Here is a 17,411-nt window from a genome sequence, read left to right as displayed (position 1 = left end):
CATGTAGCGCCTCGCATAGCGAGGCACATCTCATCACAATGTTGGAGGTCTTCCTCCCAGGGGGTTCGTGAGGAAAGTAAGGAACATGGCCTTGCATACAAATACCATAGTGAGGTCAGTAGCCCGTGAGACACGCTTAGTGCATAGGCTAGCAAGTGTCTCTACTAGTGATGGCGGGGTTGCGTGAGGAGCCCTTAGTGAATGACTTGCCTCGTGCACTGAGGAGGCCTAGCGAGGCCTTTGTTCCTTCATGCGGCATGTGGGCGCGGGGATGTACTCTGTGTCTAGGCATGTTGGGCCTCGCATAACAAGACCTTCAGGCCTTCAGGACCCTGGCGTGCGCGGAGGAGGTCTTATGAGGCTCTTAGCTCCTCGGTGGCATAGGCGCAGGTGCCTTGCATCTCGGTGTGAGGTCCATAAGCTCCCTCGATGCGCACTCGCATGACCCTTCAGCGTACCCCTTGGCCTCGCATAGCAAGACCCTTGATGCTATCATGATCTCGCAAGGCTCCTATATGCGCGAGGGTGAATGCCTTGGGCCAAGATATGCAAGAGGATGGACTTGCATGGAGGTGAAGACTTGTGTGAAACATACTCTCCCGTGACCATCCAGGGGCAATGGACACGGGTTGTGGTCTTTAATTGGTGTGGAATTTCGGTGTCCACACAAACATTCATAAGATCCCAAACATATGGATGGTTACAATTATAGTGATTAGGTCACAATGGATAATGGTTATAATTATATGTTTAAAAGAATGAGACCTAAGATTAGACCAGTCATTGGATTTTTCTCTAATTAGGAAATCTACGATATTATCTACTTACACATTCGGGGTGTCATATCTTGTCCAAGGCATTGAAGAAGGAGAAAAGATCAAATGTAATTGGTTACATCAGACTAGGACCGATATTGATTATTGATAGATAAATAAGTATTGTTGTTATCGAATCTAATCAATGTCACAACGTTGACCATAGGTCAAGTTGATCTTAATTCTGAGTGATAATATTCTGCCAACTATATTATTTAAATCTTTTGACTTGTTTGTTACCAACTTACCCTACGGTCTACCCTATGGGAGTATTATTCATAGATATGAAATCTATAACTTCTGTATGAGAAGTGAAAAGATGATTTCCTTAATTTTGTTGTTCAAAATGTTAAATTATTGAGATCTAATTTCTGTGATTAAGTTCACAAAAATATCATTTATAAGAAACTTACTGGGAATTAAGGATAAAATACTGATGAGGGGTAAAACAGTAATTTGCACCTAGCTCGTTAGTAAGTTATCGATAGAGGATTGACTGAGTGTAATGGCTATAACAATGGATAGCGTATTTGTGGTTTGGAAAATACGTTCGATGAATTCAAGAGTTCAACTTCGAGTCTATAGTGGAGTCACGATGAACTAATCCTTTCTTGGCCACTCACTCTCTTCTTCTTCTCTTCTAGATCTCTGTCTCATGTGTTGAGAACCAGCCCACACTAGTTCTAGGTTGATCAAAGGATTGGTGAGGAAGACTGTGTTGCTAATCTAGTTCAATCTCTTGATAGTACTCTGCTACAGGAAGGAATCAAGGGTTAGAGCGATTAAAGGAAGGAGTTGTTCCAGTTCCACTACGTAAATGTAAGTTTCTATACTTTACTCTGTTTTATATCAATTTTACAGGAGTATGTTCTAAGAATTTACATGTTTGTTTGATAATATGTAAATTACATTAAAATTAACAAAGATCCTATAACATGCATATCCTATAGAGTTTTGATTGGGTCAATCATTTTAAATTGTAATTGTTTCTTTGTAACAAAATTATGAAAATTGATATAAGAATTTTTTTCCAATAAATATACATGGGAAAATACCAATGTGGCTCCTGTGTTTTTCTCGAATACGCGATTAGCTACTTTGCTTTGTTAAATGATAATTCAGATCCTATTTTTATAAAATAGATCGAAATAGTACCCTAGACCCAATTTTAGTCAAAATATTTTCAACTATAATATTTCATTCTTAGCTCCTCGACCACCTTCTCCACTACTGAGAACTCATTTTATCTCTAACGTCCCAAAAATTGATCTTATAATTAAAAATATTTAAACAAAAAAAAATCGGATCTAGGGCACTATTTCGATCTATTTTGTGAAACACAGGGTCCGAATTATCATTTAACAAAATACAGGAGCCGATCGCTTATTTGGGAAAAAAAATATGGGTTGAAATAATATTTTTTCAATATATTATATAAAAAAATATATAATAAATGTTAGGTTAAAGTAAAAAAAATATTGAAATGTTATAGCTCAATATATATATGTATATAATTTCTTTTAAGGGAAATGAATATTTATCATCTAGTTAAAATAGACCATAGTCCTACAGGTCAGGTAATACTCAAGGATCCACATAGATCTCGCAAAGGAGATGAACATAATAAAGGCTAACCAAGACAAATACATTAATAAAGCAAATCAATCCACAAATAAAGAAAAACCCTGATAAAAGACAGACACGAAATCGGAAATAACCATCAAAGGACTAGATCATAAACCCCTTCTAGAAACATAAAAGCTGTTATGCCCTTAAAAGATCTTGCAATAAAGTATTTGTCCTCTAAACTGAATGAGCGACACCACCGAAATGCAAACTAAACTAGAGGATCGACCATACAAAACAGGCAAAGGCCAAGGTTCTCGAAGGACAAGGTGATAAAACACCATATTTACCGAAACAACACAAACAATAATACTCAAACATAACCAAACAACTAGAAAACAATAGTAGACTAAAAAAAACCCAAAACAACAACTTTCCATCCAAAACAAAGCTTCAACATGGCTCAATAGCATTCCATCAACAAGCCGAGACCCAACTTCGACAACACCTAGAAGACCACTGTGAAATTGAGACTAGCGAACCCACATTGAGGCCACCCATGCAACACCCCAAAGTCGAAATGAAAGCCCACCATCGCAAGGTCCGAACACCAGTTCTAGAGCTTATCGAAGTCACATTCCAAACCGGGAAGCCACTACATGCAAGGGCTGTTGGAAATTTATGGCTTACACATTCTAAATCAACAATGAATTATAAGAACAAACTCAATAATACAAACCCTAGAGACTTATCAAGAATAACATGTATAGTATGAAGGAAAATGTTGAAAATTCAAAGATTAAAGTAAAATCTAGAAAATGAAGTAAAATGAAGAGTGAAATTACACCTCCTAGATAAATGTAATCCTCACAAAGAACTATCAAAGATAAAATCACATAATATAGTGGGAAACTAAAAAATGAAATCAAAATAGTCTATCTTAAAAAGTTAGGGTTTTAGAAAGATACAACTTTTAAATTGAACAATTTAGTCTTAAAACTTGGGGAACATCACAAAGCTTATACACGAGGAATATCGCTATCAAAAATCTCTATTTCAAGCCTTCCCAAAGTTGATTTAAGCTTCCCAACAATGGAATGAGATGTGGAATTAATCAAGCCTTTGAAACTCACACAAGTCAAGCAATTCTTGGTGAGTTTCTTGGAGAAAATAAGTGTTCTTAGAAAGCTAGAGAGAGAGAGAGAGAGAGATAGTTGAAAAGTGTGATAAAAGTTTTCAACTCTAATAACCCTTATTTATAGTGTAGGTAGTGTCATAAGTATTAACCAATAGAATTAGAGTATTTAAATTGAATTTTGGATCCAAAAACACGTGATTGTAAGAAACTTGTACAAACATGCCATGTAACACCTCGTCTAGTGACTGGTGATACGAAGCCTGTTACTGTTTCTTAATGGCTTTAAGCCCAAGCGTTGCGTCGCCTTTGGGTCCATCCCACATGTTCAAAATCTAAGTTAAACACCTCCAAATACTTTCAAAAATAATTTGGGCATCCTTAGATACCTCAATGTATGACTTTAAACCCCCAAATTTTTTTAAATGCCTACAACAAAAAGTCAAATTTAACATCACCATTATGTGAAATTGTTAAGTGTTTTCCACTACCTTGTGTTAAACACTTAACCAATCTCAACAATGACCTCCCATTAGAGCCAAAGCCAAAGGAGGAGCACCCAAGATGAACTAAAGGGAGAGGATTATTGAGTGTGAAGGAGAATGCCAAAAGTAATGAATGAAGCATCTCAATCAAAAGAGTCTTGCTACATGGGAATCTCCTCTCAGCCGAAGCACTATCGACAGACAAGTTGGCACCGTTGTTCTCCAACTGAGAGAAAACCAAAGGTTTAGTGAGAAGTCTTGGCAGCTACTAGGGTTACTTTATAGTTGAAAGCATCTTTTTTTTTTTATATTAAATATCTCTTAAAATATTTGGGATATCTTAAAAGTTAGAATTTCAACACAAACATTAACATTACCTCATATTCAATGCACTTTGAGTGTGTGCGCACATAAGATCTCACCTAGCTACTCATACTTGGATCATTTTATATATTCATGGTTTCAAAAGTAACTTGTCTGAAACAAAATCAATTTTATTTCTTATGCCGACTTTTTGTATCATTCTCCACTAATGTAATCCACACACAATAAATGATAAATATGATTTTACTTAACTTGTAATGCATAGCTTAGGTAAATGTACGACGAAATAGATACATTTTGGTTCAATTTCACACTATAAACACGTACATTATTTTAGCAATTGATTAAACATTTATTTCCTTTGATGATTTTTTTAAATATCTCCAAAACCTTTTGTTACTTCTTTTTTCCACTGATTTTTTCAAAACTTTTTTGTTTTTCATTATCTTCTCTTCTTCTTCGTTGTTCCTTTATTCACATATAATTTCTTTTCTCGAAGAATAAAATGAAACACCACTAATAATTGACTTTTCATTTCTTTTTCTTCATTCATTGCCAATATTCATCACAAAAGTTATTAGAATTACATTTTAGTTTATGATGTGAAGGATGTATAAGGAAAAATCAATTAAAGGCTAATATTAAAATTGTGGCTCAGCAAAGAAAATGTCATCTTATAAACTCACAATGGGGTGACTATAGGCAAAACAAAAATATGCATGCTTGAAAAGCTCAAATGAGTGAAAGATAGAATATATTCTCTTTCTAATTGTGTGTTTTCTTGGATTCACCTCAAGTAATAATCAAGAAAATTCTAGAAACGTAATGAGACTAAAAGTAGACCTTATTCTCTAAATAACAAATATCTAGGTGATCACAATTGCGTGCATGGTGTTTTCAATGAATCAAATACAATGAAAACACAAACATTAAAGTCAAATGAGAGGGTGATGGGTGAGTTTTAGGCTCGTTTTAATGTATGTAATTTAGATCATGTTTTAGTAGTTTAGGGTTGTGTTACACCTAAAATTTGAAGATATGAAAAGCATCCTTGAAACGTAAGCTCATAGGTGTGAAGATTAAATATGTAAAGGGTAGTCGACATGACTAATTGCGCTAATATTCAGTCGCGTTAAGGCGCCACATCATTCGTACCCGAGCTTGTAAGGTGAGCTCGAGGGCAAAGGCTTCTATCGAAGGGTAGTCTCGGAATCGTGACAGTTTACATTGGAGTAACGCTGAGCTCGATACATGAAGTAGGCTCAAAAGCGTGGATGCAGTTGTAAAATCCCTACAATCACGGGGATTTAATTTAAATCGTGTAATCAACCCTATTATTTAGGGATATTTATTTATAATTAATGCAATTAATTGTAGTTTAATGTACAAATTTTTATTTCAAATTCAAAACTGATACATTGTAACTTCTCTAAAATTAAGGGATGATATTTTGGTGTACCAAGCCTGTAAATAGTCTGGAGGACGGTCTTTAGAGGACACATTCAATTATTTTGTATAAAAACTCTATGAAATTGCTCTGAAAGCTTTAACACAAACGGATAAATAAAAGTGACTCGTGGACTAGATACATGTAGAGTCCAAGAACTTTACTTAGCTAAGATAGATAATAGTATGATAGTATTTATAACATTATCTTTGTAACTGTGGATTTTTGGTTCAGACTGTGAATTATTTGGACACTCATAGTAGTACTTATAGATTTTCTAAGTTTAATCTATAGTTTAAGAATATTAAGTATAACCTAAGGTTTGATTAATGTGACTGATATTAAGGATTATATTTATTATACTATAAGGTTTAGATATCAACCAATAGGATTTTAAGCACATGTTATGAATGGTGATTAAGAATTAAGTATTTTTGAGGATTAAATTTAATAAGGAGTAAAGTTTGAATGTTATAGGGTCAGTCAGCAGCTTTGAATACGTTGAGGGCTTATTCAAGGCTGTTTACTCCATTCAAACTTAGCTAAAAATGTGTAATTTCGTGTTTAAATATTCAGCATGTGCCGATATATCGCAGCTATAGGGGGCGATATATCGCAGCACGTAGATACGGAAAACACGAATCGATGCACGGTCGCCTCGGGAACAATGGTCCAGGCGATATATCGCCTATAGGGGGCGATATATCGCCTCCTCCAGTATGTTTTCAAACGCTTTTGAATTCATTTCCTTTCAGCCATTCAAACTCCTTCAACAGTCCAGCATCTTTTGAACGAGTCTTCAGCCTCTGCTAAACGATTATTCAAATGATTTTCACCTAAAAAGCCATTATTTTTATTCAAGTAAAATCAAGATACTTTCATTCCCAAACTCTATAAATAGGACCTAGTACCCAGCCATTATTCACCTTTTACTCTAAGTTCAGAAGCTGCAAGTGCTAGGAGAGTGTGAGAGTTAAACACCTGGGTTTGGGAAATCATAAGCTTAAACATCATAAGCTTAGCAAACACTTTGGGAAGTGAGATTCTATAGTATTTTGGTTGTGGTATAGATTGGTCTTGCAAGTCTTTGAGGTAAACCCAAAACTCTAGTTCATTTGATTTATGTTATGTTTCCCTTCTCTTAGTCTTCTACTCAGTTTCCTAACCTCATTCTTATTTTGGTTAGGGAATCCAAGTTCTTAAGCACATAAGTTGTGGTAAGCATATTTTTCAATGGTTTAGTCTTCCCATTCCTTTTCATCTCTTTTCCTTCTTTAGACTCACTCTTTCTCATATGGTTTTAGGAGTGTTCCAAAAGTCCCAACTCAGTCCATCATATCCCGGTAACTTTGGTAAGGAAAATAGGATAGAATCTATATGTTCATTGCTTATGTTATCTTATGTGTTATGTTATGAAATATGATATGTTATGAATATGTTATGAATGTGTATGTTTGTAGGCTTGGGCTTATGCCCTATTTGACTAACAAGACCCCAAAAAGATTATGGGCATATGCCTACTTAGCTAGTAGGACCCCACTAATCTCATGGGGATAAGCTTGTTTAGTCTATGGGACCCCAAGTAATAATGGCCATTATAATAAGTGTATGTATTAAGTTTTATGATATGTCTTTACGTTTATTATGAAGTGTATGTTTATGACTATGTGTTAGATTTTCCTTGCTGGGCATTAGGCTCATTCCTTTTTGTTTTATGTGCAGGAAAATAGCTTTAGAGGTGGTAAGATTCGTGACGCTTAGAGGATGTGTATCGATGGTGAATGGAGTCAAGGGGCCGAGCGTTATTCGATTCGAGGATGTAGTCTCATTTTACCTTTTTATGGTTTTTACATGTATTTTCCGCATTATTTATGAAATGTCTTTTATTTTAAATCATGTTTTGTTTTTAAAGACAATGGGATCCCATATCCTTCTTAGTATTCTATTTATTTGTAAGTAACTCTTATTTTACAAGTTACTCAATAAAATTATGGTATTTCCGCAAAAAATGTAAGTTTTATGTATAGTTTCGTTAATGGTCCAAATAGTCTAGATTAGTGGGTCATTACAATACATTTAACTATCGAACCACGTAAAAAATTTCAGTTCTTCGTTTCTTTCTGAATTATACATTTGCTTAACCGTTCTTATTTTTAGTTGGAAAAAAATGTGGTTGACATGATTGACGCACATCGAACATGGATGATACCTATAATTGACTATCTCCAAACCAACAATCTCCCAGATGACAGGAATAAAGCTCGAAAGCTGATGTATCAAATACCAGGATATACTATCTTGGAAGGAAAGCTACATCGAAGGGGATATTCGATGCCTATATTGCGATGTGTAACTCCGCTTGAAGCAAAAATAATCCTTGAAGAAATTCATGAAGGGATCTGCAGAGATCACTTTGGGGGCATAGCCTCTCTAAAAAAGTAATAAGGCAAGGGTATTTTTGGCCTACACTAAAAGCGGACACATTCTAGTATGTAAAACAATGAGACAAGTGTCAACGGTTCACAATGATACCCTAAGCTCCACCAACCGAGCTCACTATAATCAACTCCCCATGGCCATTCCCAGTGTGGGGGATATACCTCAGACGATCATTACCAATGGGAAAAGGTGGAGTTAAGTACACAATTGTGGTAGTGGACTAATTTACCAAATGGACTGAGGTTGAACCTCTAGCCACTATCATTTAAACAAAAATTCCTTGGTTTCGTGGTAAGAAACATAATATGTCAATATGGGGTACCAAGGAAGATAGTTTCGGATAATGGAACCTAATTTGACAACGAACTGTTAACTCAGTTCTATGAAAGGAAGGGGATAGTAAAAAAATTCTCCTCAGTAGCTCATCTGCAGGCAAATGGTCAGGTCAAAGTAGTAAACAAGACTCCGAAGAGTTTGATAAAGAAACATCTTGATAAGGAAAATGGATGATGGCCAGAATAATCACCACACGTGCTATGGGCTTATCAAACGATAGCTCAAAATTTGACTGGACACATGCCCTTCTCGTTAGCTTATGGTTGTGAGGACATGTTGCCAATAGAGGTCGAGGTTCCAACACTAAGACGCGAGGAGTATACACAAGATTCAAACCAATCCCAGCTCTAGGAATCATTAGATCTTATTGAGGAAAGGTGAGACAAAATTAAGAATGTCGCGTATCAACAACACGCCACAAGATACTTTAACAAGAGGGTTTGAGACAAAAGCTTTGGATTGAGAGACTTGGTACGCAGAAGAGTATTTTTGGCCACAAGAGATACATTAGCAAGCGTGCTCAACCTAATTGAAAAGGACCTTACCAAATTAAATCCATCATTCGACCAGAAGACTATAAACTAGCTCGACTAAATGGAGAATTGATCCCACGAGCTTGGAATGTTGAATATCTACGACCATATTATCAATAAATCATGAAATGATGTTTATTTTGTTGTAATTAAGCTTGTACTTTCCCACATGCACTCTTTTTCCTTCTTGAGGTTTTTCGACAGGGTTTGATCTTGAAGGTTTTAACAAGGCCTTTTATTAATAAAATATTATTCATTTTCATTATTTTCACTTTTTGCTTGCTCTCGAGTATTCAATAACATAAGATTTTACAAACATAGGATTTTAAGGGGGCATAAGTTTTATACCATAAAATAAAAATAACTAGTGCAAGGATAATAAACCAAGCACGAACTCAATTATACACGAGCCTAGTCCATTTTTTTTTACAACATACGATTTCAACCACGAAACCATCATCGTAGATAAGGATAAGAATCATTACTAAACAAGATACAACTAGGAAAATATCTCTACAGACCATCAAGTATTTTGTAAAAGAGAAGATACATGGTGCAAGTGGAAAGCAACCTTGATTAAAAATGAGATCGAACCAAGAGAAAAAAAAAAAAACCATGTATGATTATATGGAAATTTGAGATAAGCTTAAAATCTATTTATATGAATAAACAAGTCAAAAGCCACATAATAAATGCGCAAAATGCTTTGACAAGTAAACATGGTGCATAACATGTTGGAAAGTTTGGAAAATAATTAAACAAATAAAAGATAATGAAATAGCCTACCAGTTTGAGCTATAAATTGTCTAAGCCCAACAGAATTTTAATATGTACATGTCAAAAAAAAAAAAAAAAAGGGATACAACCCTTGTAATAAGGACATAAAATTAATTACTCCTTCAGTGTAGGGGTAGACTCGACATCCTAACCCTTCTCCACTTCACCTCCATCCTCAACTGCGGTCACCTCACTCGCTTCCCCCTTTGCCAATCGAGCTCACCATTTGGCCAAGAAGCCTTCCTCTTGGTCCATAAAAAAAGGAGTGTTGTTGAGTCTAGTTTATGTCATGGTTAGGTGGTGTTTTAGGTAGTCTTTTATGTTGTTTTTATTTCATTTAGTGCAGTTTTACGCCTTTGTTTGTTTGTTTTTCAGTTTTAGCGAATAAAAAGGAAGATTTGAATACTTGGAGGAAATTGGTTCAAAACGAGAATTAAAACCCAAGTTTCAGTGTTGTTTTCAATAAAGAATGGATTCCGGCATGATTTGAAGGCATTGGTGAATTTTTGGGTTTAAAATTGCAAAAATTGAAGAATTCCTTAAGGTCCGTGGCTTGAGCTATTTGGAGCTGCGACTAGCCTCTTCACAGAAGCAGTACTTCAGAGTCAGGACACGGGCCGCAGCATGGTTTAGGAGGGCCACGGCTTGGAAGAGAAAATCTCCAAGAAACAAAGAAACGGGCCGCGACAGGTGGACAGTTGCGTCGCGACTCGCCTCAATGAAAAAATGCAGTTTTTGGAACACGGGCCGTGGCGCTTGAATAGCTGGGCCACGACCCAAGTCCTTCAGAAAGAAAAAAAATTTTGGTTATAAACCTAGTTTCGAAAAGAAATAGGAGATAGTTTTTGGGTGGCAAAATTTTTTGAAGAACACCTTTGGAGACTTCCGCAATTGTTTGTCATTCATCTATTTTTTATGTACTTGAATTTCTGTGTTTAGAATGAAAGTTATGAACTAATTTTATGTTTAGGGCTGATAATTGAATCACTTGAATCCATATTATGAACTAATACAATTTATCATTTCTTCTTCATCTTCTTTTCAATTCCTTGCAATCTATGCTTGTTGATTGATTATTGATTGGCCATCTATAGTCATTACGTCTATTGTTTTGAATCAAAATCTGAGAAGTGTGATTTGAATTCGCTTTGGTTGTTTAGGATGCAATTTAATTTGGAACGAGAGTATCTAGATTGATTGTGTAACGCTCTTTTGAGTTGTTTTGATTAATGTTGTCTTTGTGATTAAATTTACCATAGAAATATAGGAAATTTTCACTTAGGTTGAGTTTATAATTCATAACATGATTATAAGCTGCTTTTGTCAACTCATTAATTGAAATAGGAAGAAAGAAGAATAAATTGGTAACTTGTATTAGGGATTAATAGGGAGGATAGTTAAAGAGATTAAATGCCCTAATTACTCTCTCATTAATTAAATTCAAAGTTTTTCTCTTACATATTGTTTTTATTGAGTTCTTAATTATTTTTTTTGCAATTTATATTTTCTTCTGCCTTGTTACAAGAATCAAAGTTTAATTGACCAAATAGAAACAAAAAGATTAATTAATTGGTAATTGGTGATTCAGTCCTTGAGGATGATACTTGGTTTTACCAAGATTATTACTAATTTGTGATATGTGCACTTGCGTAGCAATAAATTTCACAACAAGATTTTGGCGCTGTTGCCGGGGACTGAAAACTATCAATATTAGTCTAATTAATTTTATTTCTAATTTGGTTGTTCTTTGTATTGTTTCTAACCTATTTTAGTTGTGTTTCTTTGTCAAATTCAGGTAGTTTGGTTATGTGCGTAGCAGAAGAGAAGCAGATAGTCTTGCTCCTATTAATCCTGAAATTGAGAAGGTTTGCAAACAAAACAGAAGAAACAAGAGGTTGGCTTGTCAGACTATGGAGATGGCATATAATGATAAGAATAATGAGGTTCCCGAGGTTGTTTAAGGCAGGCTCAAAATCCTACTGCAAGGAGGTTGAGAGACTATGTACTGCACACTGTTACGGGAGTACAAAACTATATAAGACCGCCAGCTATTGAGGCCAATAGTTTTGAGATTAAGCCAGCGATCCTGCAAATAGTGCAGTCCACTGTCCAAGTTGGTGGTTTGCCTTCTGAAGACCCACATATGCATTTGATGAATTTCATGGAGTTGTGTGATACCATTAAATATAATGGTGTGAGCGACGATGCAATTAGGTTGAGGCTATTCCTATTTTCACTGTGGGAAAGAGCTAAGATTTGGTTGAACTCCCTTCAATCCAATTCGATAAATACTTGGGAGGATTTATCTCAGAAATTCCTTGCCAAGTTCTTTCCTCCATCAAAAGCTGCTAAATTGAGAGGGGAGATTAATAATTTTTATCAGCTGGATGGTGAATCTTTGTATGACTTTTGGGAAAGGTTCAAGGAGCTATTGAGAAAATGTCCCCATCATGGTATACAAAAGTGGATGTTGGTCCACAATTTTTACAACGGGCTATGTTGTACAACGAGAACAATTATTGATGCTGCAGAGTGCCAATGAAGCTTATGAATTGCTAGAGGACATGGCCACAAACAATCATCACTGGTCTGATGAGAGGTCATTTGGGGTTAGAAAGGTAGCTGGGGTACATGAACTTGACACAATCACTGCTCTTACAGCACAAGTAGCCTCATTGACAAAACAATTGCAGCAAAATACTGTGTCTGATAATGCAATTAAGATGGCGGCTAGGTGTGAAATTTGTGGTGGTTCTCCCTCTTTTTATTAGTGCCCTGCTAGTAATAATAACATTCCTGTGAATTAAGCTCAGGTTCAAGCTGTGCGAAATTTTTAGAGGCCATTCAACAATCCATTCTCCAACACTTACAATGTTAGGTGGAGAAATCACCCCAATTTTTCTTGGAAAAACAATCAGGGCCAGCAACCTCAGTTTCAGGGTCAGTATCAGCAAAATATGCCTCAACAACAACCAATGAATCAAGCCTCTTCATCACAACAGCCTAGGTCACAAGCTCCAACAGACATGCCTAATGAATTACAAGCTGCGTTATTGACTCTTACCAACACTCAAACTCAGTTCATGACTGAGACCAGATCCTCTATCAGAAATCTTGAAACACAAGTGGGACAGTTGACCAATATGCTGAATAATAGACCTTAGGGAAACTTGCCTAGCAACACTGAAGTTAATCCGAAGGAGCAATGTCATGCAATTACTCTAAGGAGTGGTAAACAAGTTGAGCAGTCCAGTGTACAATAATCAGTGGTTCAGAATGAAGATTTGGATGAGAAGTCTAATATAGTTGAGCAAGGGGTTACTGAAGATCACAAGAGCACAGAGAAAATTCCTCTAGTTGTTGTTGACCAGCCAGCCCGAGTTCCATATCCTCAGAGGCTTAGAAAAACTACTCTTGATAAACAATTTTCTAAGTTTTTAGAGGTGTTCAAAAAGCTTCACATCAATATTCCTTTTCCTGAGGCTTTGGAGCAGATGCCCAGTTATGTAAAGTTCATGAAAGAGATTCTGTCTAAGAAAAGAAAGATGGAAGACTATGAAATTGTGGCGCTCACTGAAGAATGTAGTGAAATATTGCAAAGGAAGCTGCCCCAAAATTTGAGAGATCCAGGGAGCTTTACTATACCTTGCACAATTGGAAAATTTGAGTGTAAGCATACCTTGTATGATTTGGGGGCGAGTATTAATTTAATGCCCTTATCTGTGTTAAGAAGACTTAGTTTGGGTGAAGCAAGACCAACAACAGTTACTCTACAGTTGGCAGATCGATCGGTGAAGCATCCATGTGGTATCATTGAAGATGTTCTTGTGAAGGTGGATAAGTTTATTTTTCCTGCTGATTTTATTGTTCTTAATATGGAGGAGGATGCACACGTGCCTATAATTCTTGGAAGACCATTCCTAGCCACATGCCAAGCTCTCATTGATGTTCAGAAGGGTGAATTGAAGCTTCGACTTCAAGGAGATGAGGTGTTATTCAACGTCTTCAAGGCAATGACATATCCGAGGGCTAGTGACAAATGCTATAGTGTGGACGTGATAGATAAAGCAGTCTCGAAAAGAAGGGTAGTCGTGATGCCTTAGAGGTGGTGTTGATAGGTGGTGAGGAAGATGATGATGATGTCGAGATGAGAGAATATGTAAATTGGATTAACTCTTACCAACTGTACATGAAGAAGTTTGAAGAGTTGGCGGAGGGACCCGAATGACCATTGACATCTATTCAGCAGCTACCACAATTGGAATTAAAGGCTCTTCCAGATCATTTGTGTTATGAATACTTGGGTGAGAAGGATACTTTACCTGTAATTGTTTTAGTTGACCTCTCAAAAACTGAATTGGAGAAATTGTTGAGGGTTTTACGAGTTCATAAATTGGCCATTGGGTGGACATTGACAGATATTAGAGGAATAAGTCCTTCAACAGTAATGCATAAAATTTTATTGGAGGAAGATAGCAAGCCATCTATAGAGGCTTAGAGAAGACTCAATCCAGCTATGAAGGAGGTTTTACTTGAGCAGATCCTTAAATGGTTGGACGTCGAGGTGATCTACCCAATTTCTGATCTTGGGTGAGTCGAGTACATGTGGTTCCAAAGAAGGGTGGAATTACAGTAGTAAAAAATGAAAATAACGAGCTAATTCCAACTCGAACAGTGAACGAATGGTGCATTTGTATTGACTATCGAAAGTTAAATAAGGCAACATGAAAAAATCACTTCCCACTTCCCTTTATTGATCAAATGTTGGATAGGTTAGCTGGTAATGAGTATTATTCCTTTTTAGATGGTTACTCAGGGTATCATCAAATTGCCATTGCACTAGAGGACCAAGAGAAAACAACATTTACATGTCCCTATGGCACATTTGCTTTCAGGAGAATGTCATTCGGACTATGTAATGCACCAGCAACATTTCAACGGTGCATGATGGCTATCTTTTTGGATATGGTGGAAAGGAGCATTGAGATTTTCATGGATGATTTTTTTGTTTTTGGCTCTTCGTTTGATATGTGTATGGGTAACTTGGAGAATGTATTGAACCGTTGTGAAAAAGAAAATCTTGTGTTAAATTGGGAAAAATGCCATTTTATGGTAAAAGAAGGCATAGTACTTGGGCACAAAGTATCTTGTAAAGGTATTGAAGTGGATCGAGAAAAAATCTCTACAATGAAAATCTTCCACCGCCCATGTCAGTCAAGGGAATTAGAAGTTTTCTAGGACATGCTGGGTTTTATCGAAGATTCATTAAGGACTTTTCGAAGATTTCAAAGCCTCTTTCTACTTTGTTGATGAATTGTATTGCCTTTGATTTTAACGAAGAGTGCTTGCATGCTTTTAAAGTGCTGAAGGAGAAGCTGACATCTAGACCTATTGTGGTGGCTCCAAATTGGGATTTATTGTTCGAATTAATGTGTGATGCTAGTGATTATGCGGTTGGCACGATTTTGGGGCAGTGTTTTGACAAGGTATTTCGGTCTATTTACTATGCTAATAGAACTCTTAACGATGCTCAGTTGAATTATGCCACAACAGAAAAAGAGTTGCTAGCCATAGTATTTGCTTTTGATAAGTTCATATCGTATCTAATTGGTAACAAGGTGATTGTGTACACTAATCACTCTACTATCAAGTATTTGATTACAAAGAAGGATGCAAAGCCTCGCTTCATCAGATGGGTTCTATTGCTACAAGAGTTTGATATGGAGATTCGTGACAAAAAGGGTACTGAAAACCTGGTAGATGATCACTTGTCAAGAATTGAAGTAGAAGAGAGTCAGAATGAGAAAGCTGTGCAGATTAATGATTTCTTTCCAGATGAACAGTTATTTGGGGTGAGTGAAAATTTTGTTGTGCCTTGGTTTGTTGATTTTGTGAATTTTCTTGTTGCAAAGATTGTACCTCCTGAACTAACGAGGAAACAGTTGAAGAAATTTTACTATGAGGTGAAGCATTACTATTGGGAAGAGTCTATTCTCTATAGGCATTGTGTTGACCAAGTCATTCCCCGTTGTGTACCTGAGGATGAGATGCATTATATTCTTGCCCATTGCCACAATTTACAATATGGTGGGCATTTTGGAGCCACAAGAATAACAACTAAGGTATTGTAGAGTGGTTTCTATTGGCCAACCTTATTTAAAGATGCTAATTCGTTTGTGAAGGCTTGTGATTAGTGTCAGCGCACTGGTAATATCTCAAGGCGAAATGAGATGCCCCTCAATGTGATTTTGGAAGTTGAGCTTTTTTATGTTTGGGGCATTGACTTCATGGGTCCATTTCCACCATCTTACAATAATGAGTATATCCTGTTAGCAGTTGATTATGTGTCAAAATGGGTGGAAGCTACTGCTACGAAGACCAATGACGGTAAAACTGTGTTGAACTTTCTACATAAACATATTTTCACTTATTTTGGTACACCTCAAGCTCTCATTAGCGATGAATGGAGTCATTTTGTCAACAAACAACTTGATGCACTTCTAGCTCACTATGATGTATACCACCACATTGCATTTCCATATCATCCCCAATCAAATGGCCAAGATGAAATTTCAAACAGGGAGGTGAAAAGTGTCCTTGAGAAGACTGTGGATAGTTCACGGAAAAATTGATCAAAGAAGTTGGATGATGCACTATGGGCTTACAGAACTGCATTTAAAACACCAACAGGTATGTCTCCATATCATTTAGTTTTTGGAAAAGCTTGTCATCTTCTAGTTGAGTTAGAGCACAGGGCATACTGGGCAATGAAAAAGTTAAACTTTGATTGGAATGCTGCTAGTGAGAATGGAATTTTGCAACTGAATGAGCTTGATGAATTTCTTAATGAGGGATACGAAAATGCAAAAATCTATAAGGAGCACACACAAGCTTGGCATGACAAGAACCTAGTTAGAAAAGAGTTTCAACCTGGGCAGCAGGTACTTCTTTTTAATTCAAGGTTGAGATTATTTCTTGGAAAATTGAAGTCAAGGTGGTCATGTCCTTTTACTGTTGTGAGAGTGTTTCCATATGGCTCAGGGGAAGTGCAAGGAAATAATGGAGATCCTTTTATGGTGAACGGGCAAAGGTTGAAGCCATACTTGGGCAGTGCATTTGATCAAACAAAGTCAATAAGCCTCTTGAAGCCCTTTTGAAGAGGAGTTTAGCGTCCGACTAAATGACGTTAACGACAATGCTCATGGGAGGCATCCCATATATTTTTATTGCTTTCTTTACTTTTTGGTCTAGTTGGAACAAAATTTTAAGTTTAATTTTTGCACTTGTAAATTATGAATATTTGGTTTATTATTGTACATATGGAATCGTGGAAAGTGTGAAAAAAATGAAAAAAAAAATTTCTTAAGGATCGCGGCACAGCCTTATTGGGCCGCGGAAAGGCCCCTTACAGAGGCACAGGGATTCTATCAAGGGAGTAGGCGGGCCATGGCACTGGCTAGGAAGGGCCGCGAACCTTGAAGCTAAAATTCTCAGAAAAAGGAGGCGGGTCGCGACACTAGAGTGGGTGCGTCATTGCACTGGGTCGCGACAGAT

General features: G+C 36.5%; 2 protein-coding genes and 1 non-coding gene across 3 annotated transcripts; 2 read left to right on the top strand and 1 right to left on the bottom strand.

Moving 5' to 3' along the window:
• Positions 1 to 12,207: 12,207 nt before the first annotated feature.
• LOC133833443 (small nucleolar RNA R71) lies at positions 12,208 to 12,314 on the bottom strand. Its single transcript, XR_009892822.1, has one exon. It is a non-coding gene; the product is annotated as a small nucleolar RNA R71 (small nucleolar RNA).
• LOC133832304 (uncharacterized) lies at positions 12,308 to 13,960 on the top strand. Its single transcript, XM_062262667.1, has 2 exons — positions 12,308 to 12,608; positions 13,125 to 13,960. The coding sequence occupies exons 1-2, from the start codon at positions 12,308 to 12,310 to the stop codon at positions 13,958 to 13,960; spliced, it is 1,137 nt and encodes a 378-aa protein (XP_062118651.1).
• Positions 13,961 to 16,549: 2,589 nt separating this feature from the next.
• LOC133832302 (uncharacterized) lies at positions 16,550 to 17,014 on the top strand. Its single transcript, XM_062262666.1, has one exon. It carries the CDS (start codon positions 16,550 to 16,552, stop codon positions 17,012 to 17,014), a length of 465 nt encoding a protein of 154 aa, XP_062118650.1.
• The last annotated feature ends 397 nt before the right edge of the window (positions 17,015 to 17,411 follow it).

This window comes from Humulus lupulus, chromosome 4, assembly GCF_963169125.1.
Source record: "Humulus lupulus chromosome 4, drHumLupu1.1, whole genome shotgun sequence".
NCBI lineage: Eukaryota > Viridiplantae > Streptophyta > Magnoliopsida > Rosales > Cannabaceae > Humulus > Humulus lupulus.
This window is presented reverse-complemented; position numbering and strand designations above follow the sequence as displayed.

Excerpts from the sequence above, each read along its gene's own strand:
- LOC133832302 (XM_062262666.1), top strand. The coding sequence starts at position 16,550 with ATGTCTCCATATCATTTAGTTTTTGGAAAAGCTTGTCATCTTCTAGTT.
- LOC133832304 (XM_062262667.1), top strand. The coding sequence starts at position 12,308 with ATGGTATACAAAAGTGGATGTTGGTCCACAATTTTTACAACGGGCTAT. Across the intron at positions 12,609-13,124 it reads TAGGTGTGAAATTTGTGGTG|TGGTTCAGAATGAAGATTTG; the intron begins GTTCTCCCTCTT and ends TACAATAATCAG.